General features: G+C 45.6%; 1 protein-coding gene across 2 annotated transcripts in view; it reads right to left on the reverse strand.

The window, feature by feature from the left end:
• Positions 1-1571: 1571 nt before the first annotated feature.
• Positions 1572-24112, reverse strand: part of PTPN1 (protein tyrosine phosphatase non-receptor type 1) — an 87778-nt gene continuing 65237 nt past the window's right edge. For both annotated transcript variants that reach the window (XM_040436060.1, XM_040436061.1), the window contains exons 2-9: positions 14487-14577; positions 12368-12468; positions 11901-11999; positions 10962-11102; positions 10421-10630; positions 7860-8021; positions 4655-4887; positions 1572-3138 (exon numbers count right to left, since the gene is read on the reverse strand). In XM_040436060.1, the coding sequence (XP_040291994.1) occupies positions 2937-3138; positions 4655-4887; positions 7860-8021; positions 10421-10630; positions 10962-11102; positions 11901-11999; positions 12368-12468; positions 14487-14577 (1239 nt within the window). In that variant the 3' untranslated portion in view covers positions 1572-2936. The remainder of the gene's footprint in view (positions 3139-4654; positions 4888-7859; positions 8022-10420; positions 10631-10961; positions 11103-11900; positions 12000-12367; positions 12469-14486; positions 14578-24112) is intronic.

Raw genomic sequence — 24112 nt, forward strand, 5'->3', positions numbered from 1 at the left:
TTAGTAAGGCCTCATGCACACAACCGTTTTTCGAGTCCGCATCTTAGCCGCTGTTTTTGCGGCTCGGGTGCGGACCCATTAACTTCAATGGGGCCGCAAAAGATGCGGACAGCACTCTGTGTGCTGTCTGCATTCGTTGCTCTGTTCCGAGGGCCCGCAAAAAAAATATAGCATGTCCTATTCTTGTCCGTTTTGCAGACAAGAATAGGCATGTCTACAATGGGCCGCCAGTTCCGTAAATTGCGGAAGGCACACAGGTGGCTTCCGCTTTTTGCGGATCCATGGTTTGTGGACCGCAAAAAACAGAACGGTCGTGTGCACGAGGCCTGAGCAACATTAATGAACCACAGAACATGTAATGTAGCAAATACAAAAAGCAGGACTGTGAATGTGAAGGGGGGGGGGGGCGTTAACGCCCTAAAGTAATGGAGTTCTGATTATAGACATGATCACTATTGGAAGATTTAAGAATGTTAGCGATTAAAGTCACAACCGTATATATCATTTTATAACATTCTGCGCTGATTATTTTCAATACATATATATTTTATAGGGGTTGCTTCATTTTGCACAGCCATAGAATTATATAAGAACCTTCTGACAGCCTGTAATCCCCAATTCTATCACAGTAAAAATATATTAGAGGTTCACGTCACATTTCTCAAGCAAATATATAGTGGATAATATAGGACGCTTAAAATGAAATCCCTGTAGCCTGTAATCCCCACTAGAGAGAAGCTTAGGTGCCTTCTGATGAGTTAAATAAAAGCCATATACATCCGTCTGCAGTATATTCCTCCTAGTGGTAGCTGCAGGTGGTCAGAATTATAAAGATATATTCTAAAATGAATCCTGCCTTGAGCTGATCACTGGTCATCTGGAGTAGACCAATTAAAGGGGTTGTCCGGTTTCCTATATTGATGACCAATCCTCAGGATAGGTCATCAATATCAGATCAGCGAGGGTCCTGCTCCCGCTCGTGCTGCAATCTCTTCTCCGTTTACCTGCTTGCTGTCGATATCGCAGAGGCGAGCACTTGTAACTGCAGCTTCTCCATCCTATTCACTTCAAATGGGAAGGGGCAGCCATACTCCTTTGGAAATTGGACCCCTGAGGATAGGTAATCAATATTGGAAAGTGGCCAGCCCCTCTAATAGAGATCTGCTGCCTGACAACCGCAGTATATAGACTCTAGTTGTTACAATGTATCCCCAACAACCAGACTGTCAGACAGGACTGTACTGACAGCAGATCAGCCTCCATTTGCTGCAATTCTCAGCCTTGACTAGGACAAATTCTATAATCAGGGGTCAGCAACCCCTTCCCCCTCCCCCCCACTGTTGTGAAACCACAACTCAGACTGCTCCATTCACTACTATGGGAGTTCTGAGTAAGTATGCAGGCTGGGAGTTGTAGTTTCACAACAGCTGGAGGTGCCGGCGTTTACTGACCCCTGATCTAGGCGAAGAACTCCTTTAAATACTTTACCTGGCTCCATCACCTATATCAGCATCAGGGGACAAACACTGCAACAGATCGGCCACAAACCACACAGCAAGTGCAGATGGAAGGGGGGGATATACGTTTATTGAATTAGCACATAAATCCATAACACATTCAAGTGTCACAAGTGCATTTCTGTATTGCGTCAGGTTTAAACAGTATTGTAAAGTTCACTAAACATCGACCCCCATCCCCCAACTTCTCCCCTTTTTTACAGTGTTGGTTTCAAAACCCAACACATTGTACTGTGTATAAATGTAAAAGGCAAGGAAAAAAGAAGAAGCTTATACAAATGAATCTGACACAGCAGCCATAGAGCAGACCGACACAGACCTTCCGACACTACTGTGGTGATAAGCCCCGTGCACCCGGCTCAGTCCCAGCAAAGTGGTTTATTACTCCCAGAGCACCAAAGGTGAGATCTAAAGAACAGTCATGACCAAAACGTCGGCTCTGCTGGCGGAGACACATTCTTTATTGGCAGCCGGTGAAATGCGTGGGCTTAAAGGAATAGACTAGAACTCCAGTTCTTAGGCACCATACGGCTGAAATGCTGGTGGATCTATTATGTTGTAACAGGAAAGTGTGGATCAGTCAGAACTACAGGAGAATGTGACCAACTGAAGTCCAACATGTAACACAAAATAGGAAAAAAAATAATATATATATAATTTTGGCCTACCCTGAGCAAAAACTAAAAATATCATAGCTGCTTCTCCTACAAAACATAAAAACGACAACGAAGCTTCTGTAACAGATACATTGAGGATACGTCAGACACATCCCACAACAATAAAAAAAAAAAAAAAAGAGAGAGAGAGAAGATAACCTATACGTCTCGGCTTCACCCCTCCGGAAATAGTCAAAACTGATATTATTACAAATGACTCCCCCAGAAAGCAAATAAAAAAAATACATTCTTCCGACGTGTTCACTTTTTTTTTTTCAGGTGGCAGGAGAGGGGGTGCCTTCTTGGGGTATCAAATTAAAAAATCTTGTACAAGACCAAAAAAAAAAAAGAAGACATGCCTTATACAAATCACTTGTGATTCTGGTAAAACAGAGCGGTAGTAAATAAAACGTTTAAACTCTCACATCCTCTTAAAAACAGGTGAGGAAACAAAACGAAAAAGACCCGGGCCAAAAAGAAACAACAATGTGTTGTCATGATGATTTTATTCCAAAAAGAAAAAAAATATAATATATATATAGAGATATATTTGGCATTATCTGTGTTTACTCCTGAATAGATGTAGAAATGCCCTGAGATGCGAGGAATCCTCTCCGTGGGGCGTCAGGGCTCGGAGACACCGTTAGTGCATTGCGACTGCAGCTGTAAAAGCTTCGCTCCGCTTCTCCTCCTCATTTGGTTCCAAATACGTCTCACTTGCACCTGGGTGATGAAGTTGGATGCAGCCTGGGAAGAGTGTTCGTTAATGGTACCACACCCTGTAGCAGAGGATCGCCCCCACAGTTAGCACTGTGAACACGCACACATTTAGCGCCCATGACTTCCACTCCTGACTGTCGTTTCTGTCCTCTGCGCTATCCGGTTTGGTCGTATCTTTGGGATCGGATGAAGAAGGGATCTGGTCGCCCAAGTTTCTCCTCCTCAGCTCAGTGTCATGACGAAGGCTATAAGAGAAGCAGAAGTGTGAACGGGATTAATGCGGGATAAAGTCTCCATACAATAAGAAGTACATTTATAAACCAGTGGCTTTACTCATCTAAAGCAGATATTGGAGGAGATTTATCAAAACTAAATTTGATAGTTTATCACAGCAACCAATCAGATTCCACCTTAATTTTTTTAAGCTCTTTTGGACATTAATCACTGCAAAAAATGCACCAAAGTGATACACAACTGACAATAGTAGCTAATTCCTCAAGTATCTTCCAGTCAGGAACATATCGGAGCCCCTCATGCACCACGTCACGGTTGTCTCAGCACGCATTGGTCCTACCACTCAACTGCCGTGGTGTTTTTTTTTTTCTTTGTGTATGAATGTACCAACTTCATTTTGTTGGTAACGTTCTTTTGCACCTGGCAGCTTCTGTGTCACATGGTCTGTTGTGGGTGCGTCTCACAGCTTTATCCTACCTCTCAGTGCATTGGTGATACCACTATGGAGGCATGTGAGAGTCTGGCTGTGAGTTGGTTCGGACCCTGTTCACACACCACGGGCAGATGAGTGGTAGGACCCCATGCGTGCTGAGACACCGTGACGTGGTGCATGAGGGGCTCCGATATGTTCCTGACTGGAAGATAACATTTTAACATCGGCTTGAGGAATTAGCTAGTATTGTCAGTTGCAATAGGGGGGGGGGGGGGGGAACGGAGCTGATGGCACTGGGGGGAGCAAGTGCTGATGGCACTGGGGGGAGCAAGTGCTGATGGCACTGGAGGGAGCAAGTGCTGATGGCACTGGAGGGAGCAAGTGCTGATGGCACTGGAGGGAACAAGTGCTGATGGCACTGGAGGGAACAAGTGCTGATGGCACTGGAGGGAACAAGTGCTGATGGCACTGATGCACTTAGGCTCATCGCACAGGGGGGAACGAAGGGTGTTGGGGACTGATGGCAGAGGGTCTGATGAGTTTTTAAAGGAAAACAGTCTATTAATTCATTTTTTTCTTATTAGATTACGCGATTAATTGTAAAAATTTATCTATAGAATACTCGATTTCTAAAAAAATCATTTACCGCAGCCCTAGACCCATTTAATTCAATGGGGCCGCAAAAGATGCAAAAAAAAAAATACATGTCCTATTCTTGCCCGTTTTGCGGACAAGAATAGGCATTTCTATTATGGACGCTTGTGTGCATGAGGCCTTAAACAACAACTTTGCTGCACAGCTAAATTCAATCTACTGCTCCCTGTTATCAGCAATTTTAGGCTTGGAACAGGATGACTATGGCGTTTTTCACCGACATCAGCCACTCCTCTTATAATGCAGCTGCAATATAAGGGTTACTGGCCCTTAAAACAATCTGCAGCCTAAATAAGACAAACTTTTGTGATTTGGCTCAATATTTAAAAACTCAGATACTGTATGCCGCAGTGAGACAAGCCGCAACATTGAGCTGAGGCTCTGCACTGATAAGTAGGCGAACAGTTGTCATATTGTGTATTTGTTTTGCTATTTCCTACCTATCTACAGGGGGCTGAGAGGTCAGGTGAGCTTTGCCATCGGGAATGCTCTCCTCCACCGTGTTGATCGCCAGTCTTATAACCTCTTCCACCACCTGCTGAGATAAAAACTCTGGCTGGTCATGCATCCGCCCATTCAGGATTTCAGAGGTGCGTTTGGGTGGTCTGGGTGGAGGTGGGGTGTGCTCTGGAGGAGGGTCCATATCCTCATTAGACAATTCTTTCCATTGCTCCTACAGTAGAAAGAGAAGTGATCATCAGTCAAAATATGATACGACCATCATCTAGATAATACACATGTCCACCTGAACCCCGTGATTAGGGCTGCAACGATTACGTTATGTAATCGACAAAAAATCCTCGATGCAGTTTTCCTGCACCGAGGATTAGTTTTGATCATGTGACCACGGAGCGCGAGTGAAGTGAAGCCCATCACTCACCACTCCGTGGTCTCCCATCGGCACCGCGCTGCACTGTCTTGGGCCTGGCATGCACGCATAGTCCGCGTGCGCTGCCTGACGCTGTGTGACGTCAGGTCCCAGTGCATGTTGGGAAGAATACGCTGCGGTCCTTCTCCTGTGGACTCCATATCGGCTAGCCGCGCACCCTGCCAGGAAAGGTAAGTATTACAGGGGGAGGGGACATGGATGGGCTGATGGCACTGGGGGACATGGCATAAAGGGTCTGATGGCACTGGGGGAGTGGGGGACATGATGGCATGGAGGGGCTGATGGCACTGGGGGAGTGGGGGACATGATGGCATGGAGGGGCTGATGGCACTGGGGGACATGGCGGCATTGAGGGGCTGATGGCACTGGGGGACATGATGGCACGGAGGGGCTGATGGCACTGGGGGACATGATGGCACGGAGGGGCTGATGGCACTGGGGGACATGGCGGCACGGAGGGGCTGATGGCACTGGGGGACATGGCGGCACGGAGGGGCTGATGGCACTGGGGGACATGGCGGCACGGAGGGGCTGGTGGCACTGGGGGACATGGCGGCACGGAGGGGCTGATGGCACTGGGGGACATGGCGGCACGGAGGGGCTGATGGCACTGGGGGACATGGCGGCACGGAGGGGCGGATGGCACTGGGGGACATGGCGGCACGGAGGGGCTGATGGCACTGGGGGACATGGCGGCACGGAGGGGCTGATGGCACTGGGGGACATGGCACAGAGGGGCTGATGGCACTGGGGGACATGGCACGGAGGGGCTGATGGCACTGGGGGACATGGCACGGAGGGGCTGATGGCACTGGGGGACATGGCACGGAGGGGTGATGGCACTGGGGGGACATGGCACGGAGGGGCTGATGGCACTGGGGGACATGGCACGGAGGGGCTGATGGCACTGGGGGACATAGCACGGAGGGGCTGATGGCACTGGGGGACATAGCACGGAGGGGCTGATGGCACTGGGGGACATGGCATGGAGGGGCTGTTGGCACTGGGGGACATGATGGCACAGAGGACTGAAGACATGGGCTGATGGCATAGAGGACTGATGGCACTGGAGGGAGCTGATGGCACAGAGGACTGATGGGACTGGGGGGAGCTGATGGCACAGAGGACTGAAGGGACTGGGGGGAGCTGATGGCACAGAGGACTGAAGGGACTGGGGGGGAGCTGATGGCACAGAGGACTGAAGGGACTGGGGGGAGCTGATGGCACAGAGGACTGAAGACATGGGGGGCTGATGGCACTGGAGGGAGCTGATGGCACAGAGGACTGATTGCACTGGGTGGAGCTGATGGCACAGAGAACTGATGGCACTGGAGGGAGCTGATGGCACAGAGGACTGATGGCACTGGGGGGAGCTGATGGCATGGAAGGGGCTGATGAGGAAAATGTTCCTTTAATTAGTTTTCTTTCTTATTAGAGTACTCGATTAATCGTTGGATTAATCAATAGAATACTTGATTACTAAAATAATCGATAGCTGCAGCCCTACTCGTGGATACATATATGCTCACTAACTGTACTTAAAGGACTATACTAATTAAAGGAGTGATCCTTAATTACATCCTGTATTATACTCCAGAGCTGCAATAATTATTATGATGGTGATCCTATTACATCCTGCAGTAATCTCCACAGGTGCACTCACTGGGGGTCGTTTACAAAGTGCGCCATGTCAGTTTTAGACATAAAAAGAAGAAGTCGAAAGACCCCCATCTGTCTCATGGGCGTTTTTACGCCATCCTCGCCACTTGGGAGTGGCAGGGACCAGGACAAATTTACTTACTTTTTATGACTGAAAAAAAAGCAGGTTTTACTCCAGGCGCACCACCAGAAGTATTTGCGCCTGGAGTAAAACCTGATAATTTATCTGGAGGCCTGTGCTTCTTCATAAATTAGGAGCCTTCTCCACCAGCGCAGGGAGGAACAAAAGACCAGCACAAATCGTTGGTCTTTGTAAATGACCCCCACTGTTTTGCTAGGCTCCTCTAATGCAGCGAGTAGGGTGTTCATTTGGTGTTAAAAACTTTACAAAGATTACACTTTACAAAATGCAAATCTCAGTGCAGACACTGAACAGGCAACTTTGAAGCCCACAGGATTGTGAGTGTAGCTGTGGAGTATAATACAGACTCCACAGGTAAGTAATACAGCGTATTTTAGAAGTTGTAAATGACTATGCTAGTTTCACATTTGTGTTTTTAAATCCGGAAGAGGAACGGCCTGCTAGATTTCACCGTATCCGGTATAGCTAAATTCTGCAGTTAACCTCTTTAGTACCAGGTGTCGGCTGGACAAAAACCAATGCACGCAACTGCCTTGATCCCCATGAGATCCCATTTGTAGTCAACAGGGATCTGGCGGTACAGGATACCATGAACTCTGGCAGGCTGTTAGTTTGCCGTAACAGCCTGCCGGATTTAAAACTGCAGATGTGAAAGTAGCCCAACAGAGAATAAGTCCGAGAGCGGTCCGTGGTAACCCGGCCGGGATTCCTGCTGACAGCAGGAGCGCACGGAGTCATTAGTTGTAGATCATACGAGTGTATCACTGTAGAGCAGCGGCGGCATGAAGCACACGCCGTCATAGCAACCAATGACGCTGTGCGCTCTTGCTGTCAACAGGAATCCAGGCCGGCATACCACGGACTGCTCACGTCCGTATTCCACGGCCGTGTGCATTCAGACTTAGAATTGTAATTAGAATTATTATCACTGGTCAGTATACTTGGGAACTCAGACCTGCACTGACGAATCCCCCATGATGAATTTGGCCCCCTCAATCACTGCCAGGTAGGAGAATCGCAGCTGATCCGCCGTCTGGATGAGACCCATTCTGTACTTTCTCATTTCCAATAAGACCTGCTTAATGTCCACCGAGGACGGATCTTTTCTCCTGTCCATCTGTGAGTAAATGAGAAGAAAATTCATACCTTGTGGTCAGAGGAAGGAGACATCAGACTGGACTTCCTTGGAAGTTACCAGTCACCAATGGATATAACCTTTGTCTAGCTAATGTCTGGGGTTCATAGGATTACTGATCTGTAGGAGTTGGGCTACCAGGATCTCCACTATCCTTTTAATGACGGGACTAAAGCACTAACCCAAGCATTGTGGTTTATTCATAGTGTTTGTCTGCACATCAATGCTACTGGTTACAAACTGTGAAGGAATTAAATGACAGCGCCATTCTACCTGGTCCCTTTATGCTGTAAATTGTCAGGGATACTAGAGGTATGACGACCCACCACTCATATGTTATGACATGGCATACTATTCTATATACTACTCTTAGGCCTTATACAGATGTCAGTGAATCACCAACGGGTGCCGTCTGTGTTCTCCATGGACAGCACATTGATTTTAATTTGTGTATTCATACATACAGGTATATGATTTGCCACAGTCCAGGGGACTGGGGTCACACCATGGATGCATGCCCTATGCAGTACCACTGACCTGTGACCTTCGTTCTCTGGGACAGTATGATCACAGCAGTACTACATTGATATAGTTTCCTTGTGTTTTAACCCCTTAAGTCCACGTACACAAAAGAAGGGGTTTTAAATATGTTGTAGTGGGCACCATGGCCACTGGGTCTCTGATATTTCAAACAGCAAAGACCCAGGGATAATGTCTGCAATCGGTGATAATGCCAATCACAGACATTTAACCCTTTAGATGCCATGGTCCACGGCATCTAAATGACAAAAAACCAGAAGCACACACTTTCAGGTCAGGAAAGACACTCTCATGCGGTCATCGGGAGAGTCATCCCTGCCTTCTGATGTGCTGGGTCTACTGTTTTACGTTGTAATCGCACTGACCAATGATGAAAGTAACAGGTCAGTTTTACCGCATAGGGAATGCTGTAGAGACAAAACCTATAAAACTGTGGCGGAATTGCATTTTTTTTTTTTTTTCACCACACCTGGAATTTTCTTCCAGCTTCCCACTTTCTTCATAGGCAATATTAAACTACGGCATTAGAAAGTATAGCTTGTCCCGCAAAAAAATAAAAAATAAAGAAAAGTTATGGCTCTGGGAAAACAGGTAACAAAAATGCAAATACAAAAATTTAAAATCCTACAGAACTCAAGGGGTTAATACTTAAAAAAATATAAATAAATCTTAATATTGCCTAGTATTTTGACTCAACAACTTCTTTATATTTACTTCTACGGAGCTCTGCGAGGGCTCATTTTTCGTCAGGCAATTTGCGTTTTTTATTGATACCATTTTGACATGTGTATGACTTTTTGATCACTCTATTACATTTTTTGGGATGGTTAAGCAACTAAAAAAACAATCAACCACTTTGATTTTTTTTCCTGTTATGATGCTCACCGTATGCGATAAATACATTTATATTTCAATAGTACAGAAATTTTGGGATGATGCAATGCCAATAATCTTTATTTTTTTATAGAGAAAGGGGGTAATTTTAATTGTTATATTTAAAAAAAAAAAAAAACTTTTTTCGTTCTTTTTTTAAGTCTCCCTAGGGATGCAATCATATGATCTTTTCTCCCATAGACTGAAATGATTTAACATTGCATCCTATGGAAGATTCATTATGTTCCTATGGACAGGAACACTGCTGTGGCAGGCCCCGGTCCTTCAGAGGGCCTGAGACTGCCACAGCAAACGAACGGCTCCCCCGATGAGGAGTGCAGCACCCCCGCAGGTTTTACCACTAAGATGACGTGGTAGCAACTGACCATGGCATCCGAAGGGTTAAAAGTCTATGATCGGCATTATTCACAATGATGGACAATGTCTGTGTGTTTGCCTTGAAAAACAGCCGGCACCCGCGGCTATGGTGCCCACTCAGCTCCTGTGCGGCCACCATGTTTAAAGACCCGAAATCCACCGTAAATTTAAGGTGGGTGGTCAGGAAGGGGTTAAAGGGATTGTGCCATGTTTAAAAGTTATCTCCCATCAACAGGATGGGAATAACTAACTGAGTGGTGGCGATCCAACAATTGGGAGGTCCAATAATCCAGCAAATGGAGCTGCAGGAAGCATGCTCTTCTGCTACTCTATCATGAAAAGGAGAACGGGACCCAAGTTCTTAGGATCGGTGGGATTTCGACTGGTTGGACCCAATCGATCAGTTAGCTATCCCCTATTGTGTGGATGGATGATAGGTTTTAATATAGGCACAAACCCTTTAAAAGGTACCAAACACTATGACATGTCTTCAGAATCAGATGGGTCCCATGTTACCCTCTTAAACATTGACTCCCAGTCACATCAAATATGTTCAATTTTTTCAACAATTCCTTCTACACATTACTCACCAGCAATAAACAGGTGTCTGCCAGACAGAAGGTGCCTGAGCGTCCAATGCCAGCGCTGCAGTGCACCACAATGGGCCCATGCTCAGGATTCAGAGATCCTGACTCTCGCACTTTAAACAAGAAGTTGAGGAATGACGCTGGAGACTCTGGCACACCGAAGTCTGGCCACGTGGTGTAATGAAAGTGCAGGATCTCCCTGCTCTCCTGTGTCTGAAAAACAAATGTGTGGAAGGTGAGAATGGCAGGAGAGGAGCCCAGGGGCAGGACACCGGTGAGCAACCAACTAAATTTCATCTTTCAGGAAAGCAGGCCCCTGATTAGTTGCAATTGGCAGTCTGTGGTATTTATAAGGTAAAATGCAGAGTTTTATGAGCTTACAGTTCTAGGTTCTTCCAAAATGTTTGACCGCAGTCCTCTTTCCATTGAATTGACAATACAAAGAACTGGAAGCTTAGATATATCCATTCATGTGGAGGAGGGAGATAGGCAAGGATGGGGGGTGGGGTTTGTGGCTTCTACTCAGTATTGCCTCCCCACTTACACTGAGGTTCTCCAGCTGCAGCACTCGGATTGTGTAGTAGGATTTGATGTCTTCAGAAAGTAGGGTTAATTTCAAGTTTGTGTCTTCAAATACCATCGGGCAGTCCTCCCCCTTCTTCGGCCAGTACTGTGCACACTTTATCTGTGGAAGGGTGGAAAAATAAATCAGGTGCCCTCAGACCTGCAGTAAAGGTGCGCCCAAGCTGGTTCCACCTAAAGGCAAACATCTGATAGCTGGTATGGACATACGGCAACAACTTGTGTCTAGAAAATTACCATGGTGGTGACTGCTACCTCCATGTAACACGACCCTAGGCTACCACTGGTGCCATTATTCCCTAGTAAATGGGCATTTGAAGTGTCCCTATAGCAGAGTCGGTCGTTATTTAGGAGTCTGGGGTGGCTCAGTGACAGCCCCTGCAGGAGGTGTACTGGCAGCCATATTGGTTGTTGTCCACTTTCCCCACAGACTGAAGATAAAGTGATTAGAGAAGATTCCAGGATTTCTAATTGTCAGTATGTGACGTTCATACATGTATAGTCCACACAGGGGAATATACAGGGCTGAGCTGCGGCTGGAGTAACATCTACTCTACTTCTTGTCATTCCTTGAAAATGTATTCTTAAAGATGTTTTGCTAGTCATTTGACTAGCTCAACATAAGCCACCAGTATTTAATGCCTGATATTTCTTGTACAAGTTATTCTAACTTAGAAAAACTGTCGGATAACTTGTGGAACATCTTCATGAGAAAATACAAGCCCAGTTGCTCTGACTTATTACCACTGATGCACCATATCCCGGATAAATGAGAACCTTCACAGACACAGTTCCTAGTGATGGCACCATCCCATATATGAGCTTCACGTGCAGAACAGGCCAGTGGCATAAAGTCCAGTAAAAGTCCTGACAAGCAGCAGAAGTGAAGAGTGATACTTACTGATCCCTTTTCAACGACTCTGTTCAGCATGACAACCCCGCTGCTCTTCTGTTCCCATACCATCTCCCAAAAATGTCCGCAAGTGTTGGGTAGCGGTCCCTGTGCAGCAACAAAAGGGCATTAATCTTCTGCATTTAGCAAAGGAGAGATGAGAAGAGAAAACACACTCCGTTCTGAAGACGGGGCAAAACTATAACAATAGTGGGATGCTGCAGGGGGGAGTGCAAAAGGAACCTCAAAAGGAACTTATGGCAACAAGACTTAGTAAGGACCTAATGGCTATCCCTCGAGGTTAAGTGCAGCCACCACAACTCAGACTTCCTGTTATCACCCCTCTCTCAGTTGAGACGACTGGTTATTTTTTTCAACTTCTACCATTGATTTGTGACTTCTTCACCATTATACATAGCGAGAACATGAGAAAACCAGGGGAAGATGCAGGTAAAGCCACCATGAGCAGCTCTCACCTGAGTCAGTATATAACTCCTTTGAGCCTCGTCCATCTTGATTAAACTGGCATTAATATAATCATTGTCCTCTCGATGCAGCTTTATCCGGCTGTGGTCAACTACAAGAGAAATCAACAAGAGTCGGGAGGTTCCGGCAGATACGGACTCTGTAAATACATATAGGCTGCATGCTGCAATATATAAACTGCAGACTAGGGCAACTAGTACTGGCTCTGCTACATCTACCAGACTCCATGACAGAAAACTTAGACACACACCTTGGAAACATATACATAAGAATACTTTATACGTGTATCCAACCCCTGGGCCTTTTAGTTAAATACGTCTTATAATTTTTATTCTTATGACTTTTGTCAGGACTTTTAAAAGTTTTCAGCCTTATCGTTGTTTTCCTCTCTGCAGATAAGTGAAGTCAGGAAATTTGCAGAATGTGGTTTACAGCATTTCCACAGAAATCTCCACTGGTAAATGTCATCACATCCCTCCTGTGACTGAAGCAATGTCTTACATGATCTGAGCAGATCCACTGGCCTGTACGTGCGGAGGGATTTGTTGGCAGATACAGGGGTAGTTATTACAGTTGTCCCTACATGTAATTTAGATGCTGGCCTCAACCCCTAAATCGCCTCCCCATACATCCGGTCCCTTAACACAGAGTTTATACTTACCTGGCTCCCCGTCGCTTCTGATGCCCGCTGGGGGGGTTGGCAGTCAATAGCAGGCCGCGATGGGAACGAAACGCTCCTTCATCGTGTGATCCTGTCGATCATGCGGTCTAAACAGCGATCTGCTGCCCAGAAACAATGCAGCTGTATGAGGATGAGGAATCGCAACAGTGATCACTCATTCTCATACTGTGGAGGTGATCGCTGAATGTAAATACAGAGATTCATCCCCACTGAACAAGCAGCCGACTGTCGGGAAGGAACGCTTCCTTCCTGACAATTGGCTGCTCCTCGGTGCCTGTAAATTCACCTTTAGAAGGAAGAGACTCTAAGCTCCGTTACTATCTGATAGGTCCTGGCAGGTACTGTGCTCCGTGTACATACTCTGAGTGTTATCTGCTCACTGAACTGTCAGATATCTATAAAGTGTGACTGGTCAGTGTGCAGATAATTCACCCATTGGTACATACAGCAGAGTAAATGTTCTACAGATCCATCCCAATATCTCCAGACTCCTACTACTGCTTCTGACTGGGTAACCTTAGGCAACAAGACTGTTCCTAATAACGACAGTGCTCTGTGGATGGCATAGTCGGGGGCACTATAGCTAGTAATGTGCTGAGTCGCTATAGCTGGCAATGTGATGAGGCATTATTGCTGTCATAGTTAGGGGGCACTGTAGCTGGCAATGTTATGGGACACTGACTTATGTACTGTGTCTGTACCGTATCCACTTTATATCACACAAGAAATATACAGTAAAAATTGTATTTTCAATTTTTTTATGCTTCTGATTATGCGTGTTATGGTCCGAAAAATATGCTAATCCCACACTACTGAAATTTGTTGAGCTGTGGATGTGCATAGCTCACTTTGTATAGAAAAATGGTCTCCATTCTGTGGCTCTGCAACTCTGTCAGAGCATGCTGGGAGTTGTAGTTTCACAGCTGTAGAGCCACAGATTAAAGACTGCTGGTCTAGGCTGATGGCGACTGTAGCAAACAAGCAGCTGTGAGAAATATTAAGTTAAACTGGGTATTTGGTCTCCATTCCCAGACAGCAAGCAGCAGTTAGTCATAACTGAAACAATAGTAATAATATGAGAAAAGTGGTGGCACTTCTCATACACAGCAAATATGTAGTCCTTTAAACAAACCTGGAAATATTTCCAGTGTGAGAAAGGTCCGTGGTACAGTGTCTGCTTCTGTGAAGTTACTTATCTGTCCATCTTCAGATGAGGAGAAGATGACATAAGACATCTCCATCTAAGGATGACACTTATGTGCAGAACCCAGGCTTGGATAACCCCAGAGAATCTGCAAACATCTTAGGTTTGGATAGGATTCACATAGATGGCCCTGGTCTTGGTGACAGATGCCCATAGTGATTTATGTCCTTAAGCGCTCTCACGCTGGAAGGAGACATGAGCTGCAGTCAGTGCGGACACTTACATGGGCTGACGTCTCTATAGCGGTTGCGGCTCTTGTTCTCGGGCAGTCGGGCCACTTTACATGGAAAGTCGCTGGCTTCATGTCTGATTTCCTGGAAGAGAGAACAGAAAGCGTTTCAGGTTAGCAGTGAATATACAGAGTTAAAAACAATCAAATTTCAGATAAAATGGTAATAGATCACTGACCCACATACAGACATATAACGTTCCAGTAAGTAACTGCATCCTCAAGGTGAGGGGTGCTTGCAGCTCTGAGGTCATATGTTCTTCTAATGGTCTACACATTATACCCTAGGGCAGTGGTCTCCAATCTGTGACTCTACAGATGTTGGGCAATTACACGGACAGCCAAAGGGTGACAAGGCATGGTGGGAGTTGTAGTTTTCCAATGGCTGGAGAGCCCAAGTTGGCGTCCACGGCCCTAGAGAATGAATGAATACCAGATACAACCATAAACATAATATTAATCATATCTTGCTCACAGTGCTGCAGGGCTCATTAGAAGAGGGTGTTTTTCACTACAAATCTTCCCCTTTGCCCTTACAGCTCCTAGGCACACCAATGCATCGCCAATGTGAAGGTTACACCTTCACCGACTGGTTCTCCCGACTTCCTCATACACATGCACGCTCTGTTCAGCCAAACATTATGTATTTTTATTTGCAAGGGAGGAGAAATCTACTCTTGGAAGCTGAAGTGGTTGCCCCACGAATATTCTACATTTTTCAAACCAGCCCCTGGATCCGAATACTTTTATAACTGCATGTAATAAAAAATGTAGCACAGACTGAGTTACTCAATAAAATGTATCTGTATAGCGCCACCTGCTGTTTGTTATTTTCCTCATCCCTGTCTACCTATCTGAGGTGGAAGCACATGCTCTGTTCCATCAGCCATATCTTCTGTTAGAAGCTGTGACCGTTATGAGGAGAGAGCTGCAGCAGAAAGGACCCCCCCGATGCAAGTCTTTAGTAAATCTAGCAGAGCAATTGGAGCAATGAATGTGGAGATCTCTGGCTCCATGCGAGGTACAGAGCTGGGTCTAGCTTGGTTAGGAAGAGACTGTCATGTGCTATATGTTGCCCGATTTGCCTTTCTTACATTAATCATTAGACAGTCGTGAACCCCACTTAAACCGGCAGGTTTGGCAGAAGATAATGGGGGTCATTTATCATAGTGAAATATGCCTAAATTGGCGTATTTCAGATGCATGATTGCATCTAACCATTGTGCTAAAATCTGCGACTTCTCCCTACTCACGCCAGGTCTAAAAAAAAGTTGGCAGCTCCGAAGCGGTCTTACATTTAGAGCTGGCGGAGGATCCGACGAAGTCATGAAGAGGCCTCTAGCCGTCTAAAATGCTGGTCTTGTGCCCCAATGTGTAAGGAGGTCTTAGACTACAAACCAACCATCTGTAATCGGATTCCGCAGCCACTGTCCCTTTTTTATCTCCTCACATACAATCAGTAGGATAGCACGACAGCTATAAAGGACGCCTGGCGCTCTATGGAAGCTGCTGCCCTGTGTGCGCTCGGTTTCACAATGAGTTAATTAAGAGGATTTATACAGAGGAAGTTTTCGGTAAGTGCAGTGCGATCTTCCTCCTCTGGGGCACTAAATGCGTCACTTATGCAAATGACAACTGGAAACCTCACAGTGATAGATGGACGTGGAGCAGGAAGGCTGAGCAAGCGGGGCTCGTTCTGCAAAGCCGAATACAACTTCCTGCAACAGTTCTGAAAAATACCAACATTCCAACCATGGAGCGCTGCTGCAGATCTACATAACACACAACAGATGGGACCCTGCACCCCGCCTCAAAATACACACCAGATACAGGTTGAAGATGAGCTCCAATAATGCAGGAGGGGGATAGTGGTCCCTATATTAGAGGACTACAAAGAGTCTACTGATGACACTTTCCCAGAATGCCAATCTCTACTAGAAGAGCTGGCGATTTCAGCTCTGAAGCTGCAAAATTATTACTGCAGCTGTAATGAACTTTATACACACACAGTTAGGCCTCGCACACGGCCGTTGTTTGGATCCACATCTGAGCCGCCGTTTTGGTGGCTCGGATGCCGACCCATTCACTTCAATGCAGACGCAAAAGATGCGGACAGCACTCCGTGTGCTGTCCGCATCCGTTGCTCCGTTCCGTGGCCCCGCAAAAAAAATAAAAAAAAAAATAGAACATGTCCTATTCTTGTCCGCTTTGCGGACAAGAATAGGCATTTCTACAATGGGCCGCCCGTTCCGTTCCGCAAAATGCGGAAGGCACACAGGCGGCTTCTGTTTTTTGTGGATCCGCGATTTGCGGACCGAAAAAAAACGGCACGGTCGTGTGCATGAGGTTTTAGGGACATTATCAAATGTTTTAAGCCACTTGTGTATAAAAAAAAAAAAAAAAAAGGGCAGTAATATATGGTGCACGCCATATTTGCAACTTTTCAATTCTCTCTCCGCATTAGACCATTTTAATTTCTGACGCATGGACTGCCTGGAAAGTCGACAAATCTATTAAGAGACTTGTTAAGACTGGCACCAGTTTGTATATCTGCCTAAGTGACAGCAGAATAGTGAGTGCGGCTCTGGAATATAATACAGACTGTAATCCATAATACGTACAAGTTAAGTAAAGTCATATGTACACAGTAACCATTAGTAAAATAGTGAGTACAGCTCTGGTGTGCAATACAGGATGCAACTGAAGATTAGTACAGGATACAATATGTCAGGGCTTGACAAATTTCCTTGGAATCTAGGAGCCAGCTAAAAAAAGTTAGGAGCCGTTTTTTTTTACACCTTATAAAGCCTTATTTTCAGCGACAAAAACAACATGGGCATTAACAACATATACAGTGGCAGTGTACAGAACTGCACACACATATACAGTGGCAGTGTACAGAACTGCACACACATATACAGTGGCAGTGAACAGAACTGCACACACATATACAGCGGCAGTGTACAGAACTGCACACACATATACAGTGGCAGTGTACAGAACTGCACACACATATACAGTGGCAGTGTACAGAACTGCACACACATATACAGTGGCAGTGAACAGAACTGCACACACATATACAGTGGCAGTGAACAGAACTGCACACACATATACAGTGGCAGTGTACAGAACTGCACACACATATACAGTGGCAGTGTACAGAACTGCACACACATATACAGTGGCAGTGTACAGAACTGCACACACATATACAGTGGCAGTGTACAGAACTGCACACACATATACAGTGGCAGTGTATAGAACAGAGTTGTTGCGATACCAAATTTTTTATTCGATTTCAATACCATAAAAAAGTATTGCGATACTCGATACCATTCGATACCATGCGAAAAAATAAACAAAAAAAGCCACGTGCATGCCGCATTTAAAAATAATGGCGAATCGCGCAGTTTTATTACTTTTTTTTCTGTTCTAGCGTTCGCCACATTGATTTTTAAATATTTTAATAGTTTGGACTTTTCTGACGTGGCAATATGTGATATGTTTATTTATTTATTGTTTATATATTCTATATGGGAAATTGGGTGATTTCTACTTAATATTTTGGCGGTTTTTTTTTTACACTTTTTATTTAATAACCATTTCCCTCCTTAGGGGTCAGAACCTGGGATCTTTTAATCCCTTGTCCTAATCACCCTAATAGAGCTCTATCAGGGTGAATAGGAGCTCACACTGTCCCTGCTGCCCTGTGCTTTGTGCACAGGGCAGCAGGGAGCCGACTATTGCAGCCAGGGCTTCAGTAGCGTCCTGGCTGCCATGGTAACCGATCGGAGCCCCAGGCTTACACCGCTGGGGCTCCGATCAGAAGCTGCCACTACCACCAATAAGGAGGAGCGGATGGGACCCTGTGGCCACTGCCACTAATGATTTTAATACTGGGGGGTTGAGAGGGGCGGGCGCACTGTGCCACCAATGATTTTAATATGGGGGGGGGGAGCAAATACCCAGACGCCAGGACAAAATTCCTGATCGCCATGGCGACCTGGGATTTATCGAGAATATGTAAAGCATGTACATAGTGATTTCAGCAGCAGAATAGTGATTGGAGCTCTGGAGTATAATACAGAATGTAACTCAGGATCTGTGCAGGAAAAGTAATGTGTGGACACAGTGACTTCTCCAGCAGAATAGTGAGTGCAGCTCTGGAGTATAATACAGGATGTAATTCAGGATCAGTGCAGGATAAGTAATGTATGTACACAGTGACTCCACCTGCAGATTAGTGAGTGCAGCTCCAGAGTATAATACAGAATGTAACTCAGGATCAGTGCAGGAAAAGTAATGTGTGGACACAGTGACTTCTCCAGCAGTATAGTGAATGCAGCTCTGGAGTACAACACAGGCTGTAATTTTGGATCAGAGATATAAAATAAGGTGAGGAGGAGAAGCTAGGTTTGTGTGAATGAACAGCAGGACTCAGTGTAATCCTGTGCTGACATGCTGCAGTCCGTCACTTACCAGCATGCACAGGAGGACCGGGGGGGGATAGTTACTACAAAATTCTGCAGAAATTTAGGGCATGGCTCTACTCTATGTGTTGTCATATAAAGTGCATTATAGTGGGTGACACGGAGTAAGAACATAATGCTCTATCCTGAGGCATGATGGGAGTTCCTGGAAAAGACCATTTCTGAGGGAGAGACTTTGTAGTAATGTACTAATAAACAAGGGGTGGAATTATTTTTTTACTATTACCCTGCCACACACCCTAGCTGGGCAATCAATATGGGCAAGAATATACCTCACATAGGACTTACCATTCAACGCTGTATGGGAGCAGGGGTTATGTCCCTACATAATCCTGCGCTCTGCAGAGCACCCATGGATTTCTAGTGTGCAGCTCTTCCTAATTCTACAAAGCCATGTCTGGGTAAGACCTGTCTGCCCAGCAGTATGGGAGACGCGGTGCAGGAGTCTGGGAAAGCTGGGTGACACCAACATCTATTTACTGGGGAAATCCTCTGTATAAGGCCTCCTGCACCACACAACCATATCCATTTTGCGGTCTGCAAACCACAGATACACACAATATGGATACCGTCCGTGTGCACTTCGCAATTTTCTAACTCACATCAATAGAGATTATTATTCTTGTCAGCAAAACGTAGGACAAGCTCTATAAATAAGGCTACTTTCAAATCAACGTTTGTGCTGGATCCGTCATGGATCAGCAAAAACGCTTCCGTTAGGATAATACAATCGGTTGCATCTGTTATAAACCAAGACGGTAAATGACCAAGACGGATCCGGCACTAAAACCATTGTAAGTCAATGGGTGCCGTATCCGTTTTCTTTTGTGTCCGAGAAAATGGATCCGACACCATTGACTTACATGGTGTTTCATGACAGATCCTTCTTGCTCTGCATCCCAGGACGCACTCAAAAACGCTGCTTGCAGCATTTTTGTGTGCGTCACGAGAAGGCAAAAGAACGGAACACATTTTGGTGCAATCCATTGCATTCAGATCAGTTTCGTCCCCATTGACAATGAATGGGGACAAAACTGAAGCGTTTCTTAGGATCTCAAAAACGGAAAGAAAAACACAGATGTGAAAATAGCCTTACAGTACTGACACACGGATGCAGACAACAAACAGATGACATCCGTGTGCTGTCCATTTTTTTGCCGACCCCATAGAAATTAATGGAAAGAGCTTCCAACCCGCAAGGAATGTAGATCCCAAATACAGTTGTGTGCATGAAGCCTAAGGCTGGTTTTACGTTAAGAAAACCACAAAAAAAAAAACTAAATATGCACTTATACTGTGACAGTCATGTCTTTGGAATGTACTTTTTATTTTTTTTATTTTGCAGGTGAAACATTTGAAATAAATGTAAAAACCAGTTGGGGAATTACCACTTCGCAAAACTGCGGCAATCATGGTAAAAATGAACATGGCTTTCTAATATGGTTTTTGTTGCGATTTTCACCTTTTCACAATGTCCTGAAGACTCTTGTGAGGTTTTCTGAGGAATCTCTCGGGTTGATCTCTACTTGATATCTCATGTCTCCGGTACGGTGGGACTGGTATCAGCAGCTCCTCTTATAATGTGCTGGCACTGTTAATAGCGCCGAACTAGGGGTGTTACCGGCTCTTTAAAAGAATGAAAGTAAAAGCAGCATCTTAAGAATGGAGGTTGGTTTCCCTTTAAAACTTTTAAGCAGCGACATTACTGGAACTTGCTGTAAACCACAATACGTCGACTTCTCAGTAAAACAAAGATGATCGCATTCTATTCCTGGAAAGTAGATTATCCTGGTCAATGAGATTATCATCTATTAGAGCGGTCTCATGACAGCACCCAGGCTGTGTACCAGATACGGCTGCAGAGCTCCCGGATCACTAGACTAAAAATGCAGCAGCCGCTGCGGGACAAGAAAATGTGAATGTGATCTCCATGTGAACGGCACCATAAACTGACACTACAAAATAGCGCCATCCGCAGAAAATGCTGCGAATGTGTCCTGTTATGTCATGCATGGTGGCCAGTTGAAAAAGAGACATACACATAAAGAGGCTGAACAAAAAAAACATGCTGACAAAATTTTTCTCACTTTTATGCAGCCTAGTTAATACTCTGCGAGCTAAACACAGCAGCAGCATAAATCTCTCTTCTGTCCTGATGAGGCCTCGTTCACATTCCCTTTTTTTCCCTTGACGTGCGCGGTATGCATTTTCCATGCACATGTACCCATTGACTTTAATGTCTGTTCACACATCAGTACATTTTTGGGTGATCGTGGGTCAGTGAAAAAAAAGAAAAATGACAGAAACATGCACTATTGTGGTAGGTGATGCAGAGCCAACAAGCCCATTAAAGTCTATGGGTCTGTGAAAAACCACGGACACAACACGGATGGCATCTGTGTTTGGTCCTTTTTTTTTTTTTTTCCACTAGGAGATGCTCTGGAAATGTAATTTCAGTAATCAGTGTCCGTGGAATATAGATGGGCAAAAACGAACACACGGATCCTTCGCGGACAACTTCACAGATAAAACACGTATGTATTTTCCACAGACATGGAAATCTGAACAAGGTCTTATTAGGAGATCTCAAAGCTATCATTTCCACCAGCCTGCTACGGTGTGAGCAGGATTAGGTTAGGCCGCGTTCGCATCTGCGGCAAGCCGATTCGCTACAAATGTCGGCTGTCAGCAGTGTTTTTTGTCTAGCTGAGACCCAGCACTTATGCCAGAAAGCGTCCGGATCACCCAGAAACTCATTACAATCAATGGGGATCCGGCTGTGAACCATAGAATCTGGCAATACTGGAAAAGCCTGCCGGTTCTGCTGCTGGAGATGTGAATGAAGCCTAAGGACAGGCTTTCTGATTCTGAAAGTGAACAAGAATGTTTTTATTCACTGACAGCAGAGATTTTGGAAATGGTGATGTAAATGCTGAAAAATGTACAGGATACATCTCCTTCCTCCATAATGCTGAATAACTCGACCGATAGTCCATACAACAGTCTAGGAAAGATGGGTCACAACCACAAAAAATAGCAGCCATATTGTTGATTATCCAGGTCATAAAAAAAATAACCCTAGGGCGGAACTCAGGGGTATAAAAGGATGTACTTCCCATGACTGCACCAGAAATGAGTCAGTGACGGATCCTGAAGGTTTCAAGGTTCCTCAAGAATCTACTTTCTATGGAGGTAGCTTGACATTCACTAGAGGAATGCGATTAGTATCGCCTTCGTTTTTCTGTTTATTTCATGTGTATGTCATCTGTTTTTCATGTCCGTCAAAAAATTAAAAAAGCGTCAAGCAACATCCCACAAAAACAGACGGCACATGTATGAAATACGCGTAGAGGCGGACTGAAAATACGGTTGTGTGCATGGGGCCTAAATCAGTATTCCGGGGGTTTACTTTCGAAATGCCGGCTTGCCGTCAATGAAATGGAATCCTCCTTCTGTCCTGAGCAATTTAACACGTCCGATCCTTTTATCCCCGACATCATTCCTTTGATGGGCAATCTGCAGTACTCCATAACTGAGACAGTTGGCCAATCCCGTCTATCATTGGGGTAAGCTAACTTTTCTTATGCGATATTAAAGCAAATGGCGGCTTTGTAAGCAGGAAAACATCAAACTGGCTGCCTCTCACCGCGAACTGCCGTACTGTGCCGAAGCTCCGCCCCGTCCCTATTATAGTCAATGGGGACGGAGCGGCGGCACGGCGAAATAGCGGAAGGACGAATCCGACAGGGTGAACAGCCTGTCGGATCCGTCCTGCCGCAAGTGTGAAAGTACCCTAAGTAATTTAAATTATGAATTGCTAACTTGGAAACTACTGTTATAGAGGTTCAACCAACTGAATATCTATGGGATTTAGAGGACTATAAGGGCTCATGCACACAACCGTTTTTTTTAAGGTCCGCAAAAACAGGGTCCGTGATCAGTGACCGTTTTTTCGTCCGTGGGTCTTCCTTGATTTTTGGAGGATCCATGACATGAAAAAAAAGTCGTTTTGGTGTCCGCCTGGCCGTGCGGAGCCAAGCATTGCTTATAGCACAGACCTGTCACTTACCAGTAGGAGGAGCGCCCGGACGGACACAGACATCGCAGGTAAGTATAATGCTTCTAAAAATTGCTAAGTAACCATGGCAACCAGTACTGCAGTAGCATCCTGGTTGCCATGGTTACCGATCGGAGCCCCAGCGATTAAACTGGGACTCCGATCGGAACTCTCCGCTGCCACCAATGATAGGGGGGGAGATTTTAATTAGGAGGGGGGGGGGGGGGGGGGCCGCACTGGCCACCAATGAATCTACAGTACTACAGGGGAGGGAGGGGGGGGCCGCACTGGCCACCAATGAATCTACAGTACTACAGGGGAGGGAGGGGGGGCCGCACTGGCCACCAATGAATCTACAGTACTACAGGGGAGGGAGGGGGGGCCGCACTGGCCACCAATGAATTTAAAACTGGGGAGGGAGGGAGGTGTGCCCCCTCCTGCCTGGCAGCACATGATCTCTTACAGGGGGCTATGATACGCACAATTAACCCCTCAGGTGCAGCACCTGAGGGGTTAATTGTGCGGATCACAGCCCCCTGTAAGAGATCGGGTGCTGTCAGGCAGCAGGGGGCAGTCATGTACACAGTTCAAAGTATATTCTAACTAGAAGCGTCCCCATCACTATGGGAACGCCTCTGTGTTAGAATATACTGTCGGATCTGAGTTTTCACAAGTGAAAACTCAGCTCTGAAAAAGCTTTTATACAGACGGATCTGCGGATCCGTCTGTGTGAAAGTAGCCTACGGCCACGGACGCGGATGCCAATCTTGTGTGCATCCGTGTTTTTTCACGGACCCATAGACTTGAATGGGTCCGTGAACCGTTGTCCGTCCAAAAATTGGACAGGTCCTATTTTTTTGACGGACAGGAAAAAACGGATCACGGATGCGGCTGCAAAACGGTGCATTTTCCGACTTTTCCACGGACCCATTGAAAGTCAATAGGTCCGCGAAAAAAAACGGAAAACGGAACAACGGCCGCGGATGCACACAACGGTCGTGTGCATGAGGCCTAAGAGGAACACAGTATATTCGTGGCCTAAATCGACCAACAAAATCCATAAGAAAACA

This window comes from Bufo bufo, chromosome 6 (assembly GCF_905171765.1).
Source record: "Bufo bufo chromosome 6, aBufBuf1.1, whole genome shotgun sequence".
Classification (NCBI taxonomy): domain Eukaryota; kingdom Metazoa; phylum Chordata; class Amphibia; order Anura; family Bufonidae; genus Bufo; species Bufo bufo.